The sequence below is a fragment of the Micrasema longulum genome, unplaced genomic scaffold (assembly GCF_059751315.1).
Source record: "Micrasema longulum isolate JH-2025_06_02 unplaced genomic scaffold, ASM5975131v1 h1tg001703l, whole genome shotgun sequence".
Taxonomy (NCBI): Eukaryota; Metazoa; Arthropoda; class Insecta; order Trichoptera; family Brachycentridae; genus Micrasema; species Micrasema longulum.
This window is the reverse complement of record NW_028278881.1, coordinates 37,359-56,326: the sequence shown is the minus strand read 5'-3', so window position 1 is coordinate 56,326 and position 18,968 is coordinate 37,359. Positions and strand designations below refer to the sequence as shown.

At 30.9% G+C, this 18,968-nt stretch overlaps 1 protein-coding gene across 1 annotated transcript; it reads left to right on the top strand.

The window, feature by feature from the left end:
- Positions 1-857: 857 nt before the first annotated feature.
- LOC148274275 (exosome RNA helicase MTR4-like) lies at positions 858-15,821 on the top strand. Its single transcript, XM_088237356.1, has 17 exons — positions 858-1,061; positions 2,294-2,413; positions 2,520-2,762; positions 3,051-3,225; positions 3,391-3,502; positions 3,595-3,797; positions 7,400-7,628; positions 8,012-8,202; positions 8,357-8,458; positions 9,499-9,775; positions 10,198-10,370; positions 11,645-11,797; positions 12,884-13,122; positions 13,231-13,464; positions 13,820-13,985; positions 14,585-14,750; positions 14,965-15,821. Exons 1-17 carry the CDS (start codon positions 991-993, stop codon positions 15,120-15,122), a joined length of 3,012 nt encoding a protein of 1,003 aa, XP_088093482.1. The 5' UTR covers positions 858-990; the 3' UTR covers positions 15,123-15,821.
- Positions 15,822-18,968: the final 3,147 nt, after the last annotated feature.

The window sequence follows — 18,968 nt, the reverse complement described above, 5'->3', positions numbered from 1 at the left end:
CATTCACCATTCTGCCTATGTTTGTTTTTTTTTATTTTTAGAGTTAAAAATGTAATATTGCAAATTCTATAGTTGCCGAATAGGATGAGAAGAAGAAAAGTTTTACGAATTAAAAGGATATTTATTAATAATACTCTCATTGTTAACTACATTATTAATAGTATTTTATTTATTTGTTACATATATATGCCTGAAAGCCAGATGTACAAAAAAAGTTTGAAGTTAAATAGGTAATTGTTGCGTTTTTTATGAAAATTGACAAAATGCATTGAATTAAAAAAATAAGGTAACCCATTTTGATGAAATTGCAATATTTTTTTATGGTGCGCTACTGGCCCTAAAAGGTTTTTTTTAGATAACAAATTATGAACAAAGATAAATGACCGTATATTTTTACTGTTTATGAAATTCCTAGCTAGTTCGGAAGAGCCGAACCTACCATAGACTCAGTTGGCACAAACAACCTGACACTTACGAGGGGAGAATAGTATGCTCATATTAATTTACAAACATGTATATTCCCGTCCCTTTACACTAAGCGACGGTGTGCTAGTTCCCTTTAAATCCGGCGCTGCAGTAAGGAGTCGGGACCAGAAACGTAATTTACATCTATCCGAAATGTAAATTAATAAAAATCACCTCTCCCCTCATTATATTTAGGTATACTATACAGAACGAGTATTAATAATTAAGTAAGAATATTCAGGCTTTTTTAAAGTTACAAGATCTACACTAAAATCAAATAAAACAATAATTTCCTAAAGGAAAAAAATGTATGTTCGAATAATCGATCAACAGTATCAACACTAGTTTGATTGTTTATTTGACCATAAACAGATTCTATGACATTTATCTTTGCTTTGAAATGATTATTTTTCTTTGATCGCATGGTAAAGTTATGACATTTGGTCTCATACCTCACTTGTTTCGGATCAGTTGTAAAATTATAGTTTCGTTATCGTTTTTTTATTGACCCCGTAGAATTAAAACATGACTACGCTGGACAATCTATTTAGTTGTTTCGATGCTGATTATTTTAAAGATATTAATTTATCTAAAAGGTAATTAACTTTAAGGCATAATTATAAATAAAAATCAAAAGTGATGTTCGTTATTCTTACAAATAAATATATATTTATTACACTTATTTGTTTATAAATTTGTATAAACGACTTAATTTTTTTTTAAAATACACTTCGACCGGTTTCGAGGTTACTACCTCATCGTCAGGAATTTAACTAACTTATAATTACAAGCATTGCTATTTATATAATAAAATATTGTATGAAAGAGACAGAAAATTGAAAGCAAGAGGGATATAGATTTCAATAATGGCTATGAACTAAATTTAATTGACAATATTTTGAATAAAAAACTTAAATTAAACCATAGGAAAAAATACGCATACAGTTCCCAAAATATTTCCAATAAAAATGAGAACTGGCGTAGAATTTTGTACATTAATTCATTTTCTAATAATATAGCACAAATTTTACCTAACAACATTAGGCCAGCTTTTTATACTAATAATAACATAGGCAAAATATTAACAAATTGTAAAGATAAGGATGATAAATCAAATCATTCGGGAATTTCTAAATTAAATTGTTTAAATTGCCCAAATTTCCATATTGGAAAAACTTCACGTAAATTTAAAGTTAGAATCAAAGAACATATAAGATGTCTGAGTAATAATAATTTTTCAGAATTCGCAAATCTTATATCCGAAAACCATGAATTTCATCAAGAAACGTGTGTAGAAATTTTGCATGTCAATAAAAATGGTTTTCGTTTAGATAATTTAGAACGATTAGAAATTAGTAAAGCCATTAATCAAAAACTTCAAATAATAAATAATTAATTAAATTTAACTTCGAGTCCTCTATTTCCGTTATGATTTATTTTCTTTCTCTCTCTTTCTTTCAATTTTCTGTCTCTTTCATACAATATTTTATTATATAAATAGCAACGCGTATAGTGTATAGTTAGTTAAATTCCTGACGGTGAGGTAGTAACCTCGAAACCGGTCGAAGTGTAATTAAAAAAATTAAGTGGTTTATACAAATTTATAAACAAATAAGTGTAAAATGTCATACCACAAAGTGAAAAATGTTTTTGATAACAATAATATATATTTATTAGCCTGTGTTATTCTGTCACGCTTTATTTTGGTACTGCGATTATAGCAGAATTTCATAGTGAGGGAATAGACTAATGCCGAATGATTTTTACCATTGTGTATTATTTATGGAACATTGAATATTTACTTTAGTCATTAATCGGCTTATTTTAGAAATGAAAAAAATCAGGATGCAGACACGAGAGTTCGTTATCCTAAAAGAAAGGCAGAAGATGATCTCCGTTCTATGGTAAAATACACAAGAACTAATCCATTACTCGATGTTGATATTGAGTAAGTACTAAAATATTTTGTGAATTTGCGTATTTCTACTCAAAGTTTATAAAATTACGTAAAACAAAAAAGTAGAAATGTTTTCATGCTGTATTTCATGTTGTAGCGTCTCTTCTCTGGATCCTGGAATAGTAATTCATACTATTGCCAAAGACGAAGGCTGTTTGCATGAAGTGGCTGTGCCCCAGGTTCAGAAATTTCCTAAACTAAATGAAACCGATGGCCCTCCAGCAAAGACATACAAATTCGTTTTGGATTCATTTCAAAAGAAAGCGATTTCATGTGTTGAAAATAATCAATCTGTTCTCGTATCTGCCCATACTTCTGCTGGTAAAACTGTCATTGCAGAGTAAGTGGACAATTTCATCCAATTTCCTATAATATTTATTTAAGTACACAGCGAACGGAATAGCATAATATTATCGGTGCACATGGTTTCTTATTAATTAGTTTATTTTTATTATTCTGTAATTTATGCTTTGGATTTGTAATTTTTCCATGTTAGTGTATAAAAATATCACTACTAATTGTCTTAATGACAATTTGGTAAAGAAAATATCACCGTGTTAAATGTTTTTTATAATGAAATTTCTCTTTAGAAATGTTTTCAGTATGTACGTGCATATTTTAATTCCAGGTATGCTATTGCACTTGCTTTGAAAAATAAACAAAGAGTTATTTATACAACTCCCATAAAGGCTCTCTCAAACCAAAAGTACAGAGAAATGTTGGATGAATTTAAAGATGTTGGTCTTATGACGGGAGACGTGACCATCGATCCCATGGCTTCCTGTTTAATCATGACAACTGAGGTATGTATTGTGATTCATACTTAAGTTCGAAAATTCCTTGTATTATTACTTAATTGAAAATTTATTTTATTTTAATGTATCACTATTAATTTTTTACAGTCCTTTTAGTATGTACCATTATTTTGTGGTTTATAGACTTTTAAACTTTTCTTTCATAAATTTTAGATCTTGAGAAGTATGTTGTTTAGAGGATCGGAAATCACCAAAGAAGTCGGTTGGGTAATATTTGACGAAATACATTACATGAGAGATAAAGTAAGAGGTGTTGTTTGGGAAGGTAAAATGAAATAAATCTTACTAATACTATAGTATTTAATTATTGATAGATTTACCATAAATTATCTGTAAGTTTATCTTAATTGTTTTCAGAAACATTGATTCTTCTCCCTAGCAATGTCCGGTATGTATTCCTATCGGCCACTATCCCCAACGCTCGCCAATTTGCAGAGTGGGTTAGTCACCTTCACCAGCAGCCATGTCATGTTATATACACCGAATATCGCCCGACACCCCTGCAACATTATCTTTTTCCCGCCAATGCTGATGGGATGCACTTAGTTATCGATGAGAAGGTACAAATACACAATTCTATTTTGTCTAATATTTGTTATGTTACCAATATTAAAAGTTTAGGCTCTGTGAACAGCACCTTTTCATCTATAACCTTTTCTGTCTGAATCCTCGATTCTTGACTTGACTCCCTTAACAGACTTAATTGATCTGTGCTCGAACTTTTTAATTATTTTTGATGAAGAAAATTATATCTTATAATTATGTGATAAACTGGCCCATCATGGGAAATCTTTCTCTTTTTTAAAGGCGTGTTTAAAACTAAATAAGTTTAATGGTAATGATGATAATAAGAATAACATGTAAACAAATAAAAAAAAAATATAGGAAAATACCTTATCCTTATATGAAGTTTTGAAAAATTCTTTCCTCAAAAATTAGATATTTTTAACAAATTACAACAGGGATGGAGAATACCTTAAATAAGGGAATATGGAAGTCTAGGCATTTACAGGGCTTATGACCTGTCATTGGCTGGTTTATGTGGCCACTTTACACACTGTGTAACATTCACCATTTTGTCTATGTTTGAACATCCAAATTTCTTCAATTCTTCCATTTGTTGATTTTAGTGAAGTTAAAGAGCTGAAACCATTATTGTTGTGAAGAGATTCATCTGACTGAATTATTTCACATACTAGGCAACGCCTGAAAACAATTTTTCAATTTTTAAACTTCTTCTTGGACCAGTTGGTTTCATTACAATATTTGATTCCCTTATTTAAGGTATTCTCCATCCCTGTTGTAATTTGTTAATCTTAATGACTCCCGAGGGGGTGAAATCCAGTCTTTTGTCTACGAACATTTGGACGAACTCAAATATTATAATTAGATATTTTTTCTATTAAAAAATACATGTTAAGGGACGAATATTAGAAACATTACTTCACATCATTCCAACATTACAATATTACTGATGATTGAATTGTTAATTCTATAAGGATAGTTAGGTAAATACCTAAGATATACTAGGTGGATCAAAATGTTTGGAATGAGTGAAACAAGAAAACATTTTTTGGGCAAATTCAGTTTTTTTTTTCAACATACATTCAGTGATAGAGTGATTCCAATGATTTTCCTTTTTTATCCCGTTCAAAAAGTAGTCCTTCAGAAGCTCTCCAAAATAGGCCATAAGGCCGTTTTACATTGGGCACAAAATGGTACAAGATCTTGTGCAAGTTCTCTATTGTGCCAAATCTTAGGCCATTTTATTAGCTGTTTTACATTGGGCAGTTTCTTGCGCGTAAGCATGCGCATTACGTAGTATTCGACGCCATTACAGACAACAGGCTGTTTAACATTTGACAGTTTGCAAACCGAGCTATTTAGTGACGATGCCGTTACTGACAACTAATAATATATTGTTATTTTTGCGATCAACAACCAACATAAGGCTTCTAAATCAACATGGATTGGGAAAATTTGCTCCTAGCAGCTTTTGCAGTATCTACAGTCTGCAGTCTACCCGAAATGTTCTTTCTAAAAAATGACAAAAAACTCAATGTCAAAAAAAGATTTGATTTAAATAATTTAAAAATAAAATTTAAGAAAAACGTTAGATTTTTTTTATTTTAATAATTTTCCTCTTCTCTTCTTCTTCTATCTTCAAAATCATTGGAACATATTTTATTTCAATGCTTTGTCTTTATATATGAGTACCAATGGTACCAATGTAGTTTTTAATCTAAAATTCAAAAAGCGTAATCTGCCGGTCAAAAAGATATTATATTTTAGTTATATAAAACTTCTAACTGAATTTTTTATCAGAACTATCTTAAAAAAAATACATAATTAACTCATTTTTAATTATGTTTTTTATCATATTATGAAATTTGAAAAGATCCGCGTTTTAAAATACCAAAGTCGTATGATTTCCTTACTTTTCATCAGACTACAGCCTTTACATTTTTATTTTTGTTGTAGGATGCGCGCGCAATTCTTGGTTGAAAAATACACGTTTTATCTTTATCTGAATTTGACCACAGATTTATTATATTTTACATACTGAATAACCTACAATTTGTAGATATTGAATTCTACGATAAAATTATCTTCTTAGTGTTTCTCTTTGCTTTTGTAATAAATGTCTAATTTTTTTTTATCAATTTAATGTTTTTGCTAATAATTCTTTTTTTTTTTTACGAATAAACAAATTTAAAAAAAACAATACTTGCAATACAAAAATGCCGTGTAATAAATAGATTTTAATCTGAATGAATAAAATTAATTAAGTTTGGCAGTTCAAGTCAGAACTATGGATCGCAAACCTTATTCGGGAGGATGCGCAAGAACTGGCAGCTGACCAACTGACAGATGCATAGAGGCTCTGTGTGGACACCATATGATCCAACATAGGGAGACAAGGGGACATAGAATGATAATGAATAACATTATTTAGTACAGCGTTTTTAAATCACGGTTTTAAAATTTGATAAGAAAGGCTTGTTTAAAATTCAACTTTAAAAAAAAAAAAAATATTCTCTCATTAGCTTTGATTTTTGATCTCTAAAAAATAATCAAAATTCTAAAAAACATACAAAAAATCTATATGTGCTTATCTCTACTTATTTATTTCGTTTTTGCAATAAATAAATCGTCGATTTGTTCTTTGACACAAGCAAAAACAAATAATTTAATGCGCTTTGAAAATTGAAGGTGACAGTTAACAATATAACAAGTGGGATGCGCGTGCAGATATTGACTCAAATATTGTATGAAAAAAAGGAGTTCTTTCATGTTTTTGGAATTTGACCACATATTTCATCCAATTTACAACACAATATTTATTGGACTAAATTCTGCACAAGATCTTGTACCATTTACTGACCAATATAAAACGGGCTTTTGTTTCTCATCGTCTACATTTCTCCCAACGTGTAACAAGTTTTTTCATTCCATCACTGAAAAATTCTTCTGACTTTTCTTGAATCTAGGACTTGATAGCTGCCTTCACCTCACCGTCCGAGGAGTAATGATTACCCTTGAAGTCTCTTTTGAGTAGAGGGAAAAAAAATTTCAAGGCGCAAGATTGGGGGATTGGTGGAATTGGTTCAAACTTCAGGTTTTGCAGACCCTATTCAGTTGCGCGCAAGGTGTGTGGACGAGCGTTGTCGTGTTGCAAGATTATTGGCACCGGGCTGCCTCTAACACGGCAAACTTGACAGCGGGGGTGTTCTTAGATAACAGCACGCTGTTTAACTCGCGTTGACATAGCACTAAAACACGCCCCCATACTTCCACTTCTCAAAATACTCTGGATGAACGAAACGCCTTCAAACCTATGCAAGCTTATAGGAAGGGAATGTTACTTCCACATGCCACCCGCCGCGCTTCTGAAGGTCATTTCTTTTACGTTCTACAAGCATGTGTGCATTAGTTTTCAGTATTAGGTAGTATGTGGGAGTGTGTAAGTACATAAAATACCTAGCGTCGGCAGCCCACTAGACTCTGGGGAACTTTGAAATTATTTTTCTAATATTTATATGCATTCAAATATTCAATGTTTTTTTCTTTCAATATGGAAACTTTTTATAAGTAGTCAAATATGTAGTTTAAATAAGTGTATGGTTTGTGAACCATATTTTTTAGTTAATGTTTGTTTTAGGGTTCATTGATTCAAAAGAATTTTGACGCTGCTATGACATCTGTTGGTGTTCAAGAGAATGAATTCATTGATTCACCTGAAGAAAAAAATATTACCAAAGTAAATAATGTTTTTAATGTTGTCAAAGTATTGATGCACAGACAATTAGCGCCGCTGATCATTTTCAGTTTCAGAAAAAAAGATTGTGAAAAATATGCCACTACTATGGCTAAATTAAACTTCAACACAGGTAATTTTTCATCGATGCATAGGATAAGATAAAAAAACTTATTGATAAGTGGGTTTTTAAATCTCTCTTGTTTATTTATTTTAATGTAAAAAAATATATATTTGTTCAGCATTACCTTTACCCAGTAGCCAGGCTCTTTATAGACCTGAGCTTGGAGAGCGAGAACTATTCACGGAGACCCGTCACAATAGATCTTCACAGGTCCCAGTGACGTCAGGAGCTTGCATAGCACTGACCCCCACCATTAAGAATAAGAATGAGCATTAACTTTTAAATATTCCAATACATAAAATAAAAATATAATATATATTAGTCTTTTTTCAATTCGACCTTGACCTTTTGAATTTATTTTTCTCTTAAAATATATATATTTAATTTTGTAGAAACAGAGGCGAAGTTGGTTAATGAAGTATTCAATAATGCTATTGACATATTAAGTGAAAGTGAAAAGGAACTGCCACAAATCACGAAGATTCTTCCGCTTTTAAGGAAAGGTATTGCATTTCATCACAGTGGACTTCTTCCTATAATCAAAGAAACTGTTGAAATTCTATTTGGGGAAGGTCTTATCAAGGTGAGAATATTAAATGATTAAAAACTAGTTCAGAAATATTGCCATACAACTATTTTTCTGTTGCAAACTATAATTTTTAAAGTATGTACCTATTTTATGTTTTAACCACATTATTGTTTTAATACTGATGTAAGTTTTTATTACCTGTTTTTAGGCTCTATTTGCTACAGAGACATTTGCCATGGGTCTAAATATGCCAGCTAAAACAGTGATATTCACAAGTATAAAAAAATTTGATGGGGTCAAACAAAGAAATGTGAGTGATTTTTATTTAGATGAAACCATTGATATTATTGATTTACATAATATCTCCAAATCTGCGAGGGCATTCGTTGAAGTTAGGCACAACCTCCTTCACATCCGACTGCAAGAAAAACTTGTTTACCATATTGGAATGTTCTTCCCGAGGATGTCATAAATGCACTTTAGATTTATTAGTATTTATAGTATGATTTATTTTCTCAATAACCTCGTGCCTTATCCCCATCAGCTTCTAGCAGTTTATATACTATTTAATAATAAATATTGGAAGTGATCAATTGCAAAATCAAATTTGTAAGGTATACATTTTATTTGTATCATCATCATCATAAGCTCGACAGCCCTGGTTGGGCTTTGACTGAATCCAGGAGTCTTCTTCACTCTTGCCGGTCTGCTGCCCTTCCTCTCCAGTTTCTCACTTCCAACGTTGTCATATCTGCACTGATGCAGTCCACAAATCGCATTTTGGGCCTTCCTGGTCTTCGTCGTTCTTGTGGGACAGAGAGAGTTAGGTGTTTTATGAGGTTTTCATTGTCCATTCTAATTTTTTTATTTTTCTTTAATATTCATTTTTTATATATTTATTACAGCTATTTCCAATGAATTATTTATGCAACAAATTAATTAAGTAGTAAAAGTAAACATATATTTTTATTTTTTTTGCTGGTGGTTCATCTAAACTGCCTAACTAGGGATAGCTTCGCCGTTCTAAGGCAGTAATTTATGTATTTTATAATAATATTAAAAAGTCATTACAGTTTTATTATGTGTGCTTTTTCAGTCTTAATAGTAAATAATAAATATACAACGAAAACATAAATAATACCAAAATCTTAAAAGTCCTAAGTCATTACTATGGCCAGCCCACCTCAAGCGCCCCACCTTGATGGAGTTGATTACATCGGGCGCTCCATAGATTTCATACAGCACACTATTGCGGCGATGACATCAATAATTGTTTTCAACAACAACTCCGAGGATTTAATTTGTTTTTATTCCATCAATATTGTATAATTCAATCATTTTAAATTGTAGGTCAGCTCTGGGGAATATGTTCAAATGTCTGGAAGAGCAGGGAGAAGAGGACTCGATGCCAACGGATTAGTTGTTGTCATGATTGATGAGAGAATCTCCTCCAAGTTGTTAATGCAAATGATGATGGGCACTACGGATCCTCTTAACTCTGCATTTCATCTCACCTACAATATGATACTCAACCTTATGAGGCAGGAAGAAATTAATCCTGAATATATGATTGAAAAAAGCTTCCTAGTCTTTCAAACCAGAGCCAAGTTATTAGAATTGAACAAAAGTATGTACTTATTTCCTAGTAAAAAATAAATTTAAATTGTAGTTTTTTTAGATTGTAAAATTTAATAAGTTGATGTATCATAATAATGCAAATACATTATGTTCAAGACACGCGGAAGGAATGCGGTAATGTGTTTTGACACTGTCCAGTTGAGTTTCAATAAAAATTGGCACGTCGATATTCTAGAATACATTATATTTGTCAATATCGACGAGCCAATTTGTATTGACACAAAACACAAACGCATTTCTTCTGTGCGCTTTGAATGTAGACCTCGTCTTTAAGTATTTCAGTAATGTAAATAAATTAATCATAAAATTTTAATTAATTTATGATATATTTTTTGATTGCTTGTAATGTATAATTCATAATTATTAATAATTTTATTTGTTATCGTATTCATAATTTTCTTTGTTTTGCAGGTTTGAAAACGAAGCAATTAAAATATTCGAGAATACACATTCAAAATGAAGATATTGTTATTTCATATAACAATCTTGTTACGCAATTGGAAAGTCTACATGAACAAATAAAAGTTTATGTGTTGGAGCCACATTACGTTATGCCTTTCCTACACAGTGGCAGATTGGTCAAGGTAAAATATAATTATGTAATTTTCTTTAGTTCGATCGCAACTTAAAAATATTTATACTAATGCGTTTTTTTTACCATACTATTAAATTATATTTTTGAGAATAATCTGCATTCTTTTCTTAATTTACATATATTACAGATAAAAAAACTAGAAATAAAGAAAAGCAATTAAATAAAATATACCTTCCCGACAGAAGGTGTTATCTTAGCCTTTTAACATCAGGCAATACTACAACCAACTTCATCGTGAAGTTCCACCATTAGGCTTGAAATGACAGTATATGTTATTCCCCCGAAGTGTAAACAACATATTTTTTGATAGCATTAAACATGTTGAATTTCATGTCAAAAAATAGTATTTGCAATATATGTACTATTTTTATTTGCATTTTATTTTTTAAATATGCAGCTGAAGCACATTGAATTTTTGTGGAGACTTACGGTGACCATGCTCTGTCGGAACATTATCACCATCATCATCACTGCTCTGCACCATGATCAGCTGGGTGTAGTGTATTATGAACTCCTCAAACCCTACAAAACCATCACGGGAGATTACTTTTGACTACAATGAATGCGTTTGAGCTGAGCATTGAAGAAAAAACGGCCGCAATAACTTGGGAGACACGACAAAGTAATTTTGCAGCATGCCAACGCTTGGCCACATGTTACAAGGCCAGTCAAAATATACTTGGAAACATTCAAATGGGAAGTCCTACCCCATTCGCAGTATTCACCGGACATTGCTCCTTCCGATTAGCTCTTGTTCCGATTGACGATTCATGGCCTGGCTGGGCAGCACTTTCATTCTTATGAAGATTCCGAAAAATGGCTTGTTTCGTGGATAACCTCAAAAGATGAGTTGTTCTTTCGAGATGGTATTCGCATGCTGCCAGAAATATGAGAGAAAGTAGTCGCTAGCGATGGACAATACTTTCAATGAGATGTTCTGTACCAATTTTTTTTTGATAAAGCATTAACTTTCACAAAAAAACCACGAGAACTTATTCAAGTCCCCAATATTTGTTTTGTAGCATTTTCTTCTAGTATTAAATTGACTCTAAATTAATAAATAATAATACGACTTTTTTTTTTATCTATTAGCTTATTTAGACATGGTCTTTTTATTTTTTTTTAAATGGTTAAGTTCTCAGAATCTAAAAATATTTTATTGCATGTATAATATTTACATACACACCTCTTCGATGTTTTATTTTCTCATGCTAGTTAGGTACAACGCTTTTATGTGAAGATGTTGCACCTTTTTTTCTGCAGATAAAACTGGACGATGAAGAATTCGACTGGGGCGTTATAGTGGATGCTAATCGCAACAATTCAAAAAATAACATAAAGATAAATATCCGAGTAATGATCCATGTGTGCGGAAAATCTGAAAATGTACTTTTGAAACCTGCTTTCAGTCGAAAGGTATTAAAGTTTTAAAAAATGTTGTGATTATTTTATATATTATGTATATAATTTATTCTATGTCTAGGTAGATTAAGAATACAGTTCTGCACGTGAAAAAGAACTAGAACCTGTTTTGTGAGTCAATGGCTACTCTCAGGTAAAAATCCTGAAAAAGTCAATTAAGTGGAAATAAATCGCCTATCATGTTTGAAGTTCTAGGCTCGATTCCTAGCAGCTGGGTGGACGTGAAATATTGATTTTAAAGGTGGTTCTACACTGCAATATTTCATCGATCCTGGAGTGGCACCTGAAGCGTAAGTTTGTTTACCTTACCTTCCAAGTTGGAGCACCAATGCGGTACCCTATGCGCCATTGGGTGTGGCTAGGGAAATGCTTATGATAATATACATAATAATTATATAGTTTGTAAAAAAAATATGAAAAGGAAGAATAATAAGGTAATACTTTAAAAGATAAAAACAAATTTTTTAATTACATATTCAATTAACTGATAAATTTATGTAATTCTCTTGAAGAGTAACATGAATAGTAAATATCTTTTGATACATTTTTTTGCTTTAACTGCCGATATGGAAGTTCAATGTTTTTTTATTATTATTTGTTAATATACTATCAAACTACGCTAAAAAAAATGTGTATTGTATTATCATAGCTACGATTTTTTAAAGTTTTGTAATTTTTTTATTACTCCGCGCGTGACGTTACTAGTTCTCTTCAGTGAGTTGTCCTGATCGGTGGGTTGGTTTCCCGGAAACCGGAAATCTATCACAACACTATTATTGGTTAATTTAGAAGAACTCGTGACGTCATTCAAAGTAGTTCATTTTTATTAATTTTTTCATACATTTTAGAGTAACTTCAATTTTAAACTCTAAGTTTTACCGCATTTAAAAAGTATTTGTATGTCCAATTTCCCAAAGCACTGAACTTCTTCATTATTTGTGTGAAATTGATATTTTTGAAAAAAAATTTTTTCATTATAAAGTCATAATAATAATATTATTGATACCAAAACTACACAGTTGCTTGCTCCACATCCTTTATAAATATTTATTGTTTTTTTAATATACCCTAAAATTTCAGAAAAGTCGTGTGACTGTTGTTACAGTTGACCACATGTCTATCATTCAGATAAGCTCTGAAAAAATAACTTTGCACGGCAATAATAAGAAAGATCGCACTAAAAGTTTTTTCTCTGCGCTCCATAAATTGAAAGAAATTTTTCCACAAGGATTTCCTTTACTTCATCCTGTTAACGATATGGGAATTGATAGACTGGATGTAATAGGAGTTTTAGAAAAGATTAGTTATTTAGAGAATTTGTAAGTACAACCGAATACATAAAAGTTTATTGCAAAATAAATATTCTAAAAATTGTTATTTATGTTAACATTTATCATAGATTAAACTTCTTTTTTATATTTTTTTAGGTTGCAAAAACATCCATATCATGGAACAAAAAATAAAAAATCACTCCATTATTTTAATCAGAAAATGGCTCTGGACAAAGAAATTTGTGAAATTAAGGACGAAATGAAAAGATGTCAAAGTCTACTCAAAATGGATGAATTACAATGCCGGAAGAATGTTCTTAGGAAGTTGAGCTATTGTAACGAAATGGAGGTTATAAATATGAAAGGAAGGGTAGCTTGTGAGCTTAGTTGGTAAATATTATATATTTGAGAATTTACTTCGGATAGGAAATCACTCTGTTTTTTAAAAAATTTCTTTTCTATGTTTATCTCAACAGAAAGACATGTTTTTTTTACGGTATTATTAGTGGTATGTGAAAAATAGAAGGCTTTGTTTAAAACAACTGATGACAAAGTTTATTTCAAAATATTTGTAAAAGGCAGATTTGCCGTTTATGTTAATAAAATAAATAAATAAAATAAAGGTAATATGTATTCATGATACATACATATTTATGATTTTTTAGTGTGATTTTATTTTATGATAATCAACAAAATGTATTTAAAAATGGTAAGTATTGGTTTATTTATTTAACTTTGTTTTCAGTGTTGATGAACTACTGTTGACGGAAATGATATTCAATGGTATATTCACCGATCTTCCCGTAGAATATTGTGTGGCTCTTCTCAGTTGCTTTATTAGTAAAGAATTATCCGAATTTCAAAACAATGATTTTGATGTAAGAATTCAAAAAGCTCTTATGTCAGCAAAGGTAAGTGATTATTTTTCTGCGTTTTTACCTGGTTGGTACATTCGAAATTGATTTCATTTTAATTTGGCAGCCGAAATTCAAGTTTTGTGTTGTGATAACTCACCACTCTTAAGTGGAACTCTTAGCCTGCAAAAATATTTTTTAAAAGTAAAATACTCACAGAAAATTATGACTTTTTAACTAAGAAAATATGTTGCAAACCTTCAAATTTGTGTAATGAGGAACTTCAGCTCTACGGGAAATTGGATACAAAAAATGTTTTCTTGCTTGCGGTAACAATTAGAGCATTAAATTGCAAAATTACTTGAAAATGTACGAAAATAATTATAAAAAATATTTTAATAAAAACGCACTACTTTGAAAGATGTCACTGGTTCATATGAACCATCCAATGATATGAGAGCTTTGAAGGATATCCGGCTTGGTCACCATAAACGAACCAATCGGAAGAACTGTCAGAGAACAACCTCTGACGTCACACAATATGAAATATAAAAAAAATAAAAATTGGCTTAGTTTAATATTCTATTAACAAATAAAAAAAGATAAAAAAGACACTGAACTTCCTCATTGTAGATGTGCATTATTTTTAATTTTAGGGGATTGCATCTGTAATTGGTGATGCAGCAATAGAATCAAAGTTAATAGAAAAGAAAGATGATTATACAGAAAAATGTTTCCAATTGCATCTTTATGAATTGGTTTTAGCATGGTGTCGTGGTTCTTCATTTTTGGATATTTGTAAAATGACACAAATATATGAAGGTATTTTAATGTTATTTTTACTTTTTATCTTCAATATGAATTTTATCAACATAAACTTTGGTTATATTTGTACCTCCTGAAAAATGATTTAATACATTCATATTTATTAGTTTCTGTACATAAATGGTGAAAATGAATTCCAAATCTTGTTTAAAATCGAATGGTATGTAAAATATCCATGAAACTATGTTATAATGTGTTGTTTTTATTTTAGGATCTATTATCCGCTATTTACGTATGTTAGAAGAGGTTCTAAGGCAGTTGTGTAAAGCTGCTACCAATGTTGGGAATATAGATTTAGAAAATAGATTTAGTGAAGGAATCAGAATTCTCAAGAGGGGTGTAGTTTTTGCCGGAAGTTTATATCTTTAACTGGAACACTTTCGCAGTTTCCCTTGTAATTTTAATAAACAATCACAGAAATTGTACACATGTTCAGTGTATTTTATTAATGTGTATTGCAATTATGAATGTGATGATATTGGTTTCTAAATTATAATAATTTAACACTTAAAGGTTTTGCATTCATTAGGCATGAGTAACTCAATTTTAAACCGGTTCAAAAAGACGGTTTTGACGCTCTGACCTGTTGAGCTGCATTCTAATTTCTAATAGGCGACTCACAGCGGTACATTGTGAGTTTTGTTTGAATTGTACGTGTACGCGACACTTTACAAAAAAATAAATATCAGGTCAGCCGACTCAGCGCATTAGCGGTGATTCTGTGAACCATACATTTATTTGAGCTGAACGGTGTCATTTGTATCATTCGGCTCACTGCCATAGCCGTTTCGTGGCTCGGGGGAGTCGCGTGGAATAATGTGAGCTGATCTGCGAGCCGGTTCAAAACTCCAGCTCAAGTACTTGAGCTGCGAGCTAACCTGCAGCTCAAAAATAATCTCGAGTTACCCATGTCTTTCATAATGGAGTCTATAGAGTTGCCGCATACATATTATAATATAATGTATGTATTGTTGGGGTGTTATTATCTAAATGTACAAGTGCCACATTTTTTGTCATCGATATATGTTTATTATATAATATCAATAATAAATTATACGTTATTGGATGTACCTACATGTTTTTTATTTTTTAAATATATCTTGTAAAAATATTTTAAGGAAACTAACTAGTTTCACAGTTAGCCGTCTAATCAGCTGCGCCTACCAATGCAGGTCAATGGCAAGCAATTGTTTTATATAACCACTCGACTGGTTGTAGAGATTTGTATTATCAAATCAACCATATACTTCTTGTTGCAAGTGTGTACCACATAACAACGTAGGCTTTATCTGTTAATGTTAATATTTTGAACTGTGAACTATTAAAAGTTGATATTTTTATCCAAGATTATTAATAAAGAATAATAGTAATCAACAGGCTCCACAGATATTGTATTTATGTGCGTATATTGGTATATTTATACTAAAAAGTCAATATTTGCATTCAAATGATTTATATTTTAATTTTGTGAACTCTAGAAAACGGAAAACAAGATGTGGAAAAGTTGGGTTCCAACCTCAGACCTAATCCGGAATCTCTGATATTTTGGATTGGACAATGTTACAATTCAACAATACTGTACAACAGATTGGACCACAACTTGTCTAAATATTAGATTTAGTCCATATAAAATTTGTATGTAATCCTTGTTTTATGATAATGGTAGAAGGAAGAAAGTAGAGTGAATGTGTTTGAAATGTGATGGCTTAGACCAGTGGTCGGCAAACCCATTAGTCAAAAGAGCCAAATATCAGCAGTTCAACAATTAAGATTTCTTTTAAGAGCCAATTTGATTTCGTAATCAAACATTTCCTCTTTAAACCCAACGTTAATAGGCAGCAGAAAGTGTGCTTATTCACTCTCTATTTCAACTAAAAATTATTTTTATTGGTGGTGGTATAAAAAGCTACAATTGTGTTGATGATCTTGAGCACGAATTCCATGACATAACAAATTTTATTAATTCCAATAAATAAATAAATAAACAGTGTAAGTCACTCTACAAGAGCTAGTCTCTTTTTTTGGAGAGTTACAGTTATAACATTTACTAAATGTATAAAAGTGGATTTGTATTGCAATAAAAAAACATGTACCATTTATGAAAATATATTGATTAATAAAAAAATAAAATAAAAAAGCCTGCTCACAAATCTCTTCTTGATAAATGATGCAATGGGAAACGTGATCAATTTTTGGTTTCAAAATAAAAATAAAACCTTTTCTCACTCCGGCTTTACTTTGGGGCCCATCTGTTGAAATTTAAATAATTTTATCAAGTTAAATATTTATTTTTTTTATTTTTTTTTATTTTTATTTAATATAATCATACAATGCATATACATTATACTCCCAGGAGTTATTAGAACTCATTCCGGGACTGAGGAAAATATAACAATTTTATAAAGTACATGATATAAAGAGTTACAAGAGACATCGCATTTCTGGCTAATCTTAAACCAGTTCATACAAATAGAAATTTGAAGATCAACCAGATCAGATTAATTTCAATAGAGATATGCCAGTTTAAAGTGTAACAATTATACAATTAAAAATATACATCCTAACTACAAACAAACATCTTACCTTAAAAGAAAAATCTAACAATTATAAAAAAAGTACATCATTTAAAGATCAACCAGAAATGGACCAGTTTAATGTATAACAATTATAACAAAATACATAATATGATAGACTAATAAATTTATACTACAATATACAATTATAAAATATACAATATACATCCTAACCAAAAAGTACATAGTATGAAGAACAAACAAGAAAAATACTATTTTATCCTACAAATATGCAATTATAAAATAACAAAAACATACATCCTAGCTAAAAAGCATTAAGCATCAGATATAGAGAAACCTTAAATAAAACAAACCATTAAAAAGCAAGCAATCAAAAAGAAGGAAAACAAACACAATTTCTTATAAATAGAAACAGTAAAACATCAAATTAATATCCAGTCAAAAATAACCTTTATATTTGTTTTCTATAAAAAGGTTTAGGAAGAAATTCTTAAGGGCCACGCTTTGCACTTTACGAATTTTGTTTTCTTTAATTTTACTTGGTAGCTTGTTATAGAGAGTTCGAGAGATATTCTCCAAAGACTTTTTTCCAAACTTCGTTGAATTAATGAAGTATTATATGAAGTTTATCTGAGCATTTAATGACTGTATTTAAAATACCCTCAATTATCCAAAAGGCAGTAATTCTATAAGTAGGATCCTCAGACGAAATAAATCAAACGAAAAGTGTACTCCGCGTGCGACTCTCGAGCCGTGGTTTGCTGACCACTGGATTAGACTAATGCGTGATAAATTTTGAACAAGTATAAATACATTTTTTTTAAGGAAGTGTCCCAAGGAAGGGTTTGCATGATCTGGTTTTCGATGAAAAATATATTTTTAAGAAGGGAATATCTGCGTTCAGGCATTATAGGACTTGTCCTGTCAATGGCTGATTTAAATAGCCACTTTACGCATTGTGTAAAATTTGGTAACATCCGCTATTCTGCCTACGTTTGAAAATCAAATTAATTTATTTATAATTAAGCGTAAAGCGAAACTTTTTTTATAATGTAAGTAGGCACCTTAAGATGTTTTTGCACTGGCAATATAAAATTATTCGTATGCGCGAAAGGAAAATAAGTAGTAATATTGTTTACAAGTTACGATTCAAGCTGACTAGCCAATAAAAAGCCTTCAAATTCGTAACGCGTTATGTTATTGGTCAAATTTCCAAGATGGCTAGAACTGAATTGATTTTCCTCCGACAAATCTAATTTCCTTCTGCTACCCATATGAATATATATCAGCTAAAGGTTCCATAAATACTCGATTCTATAGTGACGCAGCGATTTAGAGGACGCGGAGTTGTCGAGTGAGGTCGCTCAGGAGTTATTTGTGGTGACTGTCTGAATAGAAGTGAATTAATATATATAGTTGTAAATTCAGATATTAGAGTATGTAAACTAATTTGATTTTATCAATTTTATAAACTGATGTAAATGGACAGCTGTCGGTGAGCATTTTAAGGCGCTTTGTTGTGGTGTATCGAAAGTTCTTTGTCCGTCTATTTCGGCGACCATTTTGTCGAAACAGCCGTGATCGAAAATTAAGCGAGGTTCCGACAGCTGTCGCACAAAGCATAATACAAAGTATTATATGAAATCGAAGCTTTAAAAGAACTGAGTCTGCAGTGTTTCGC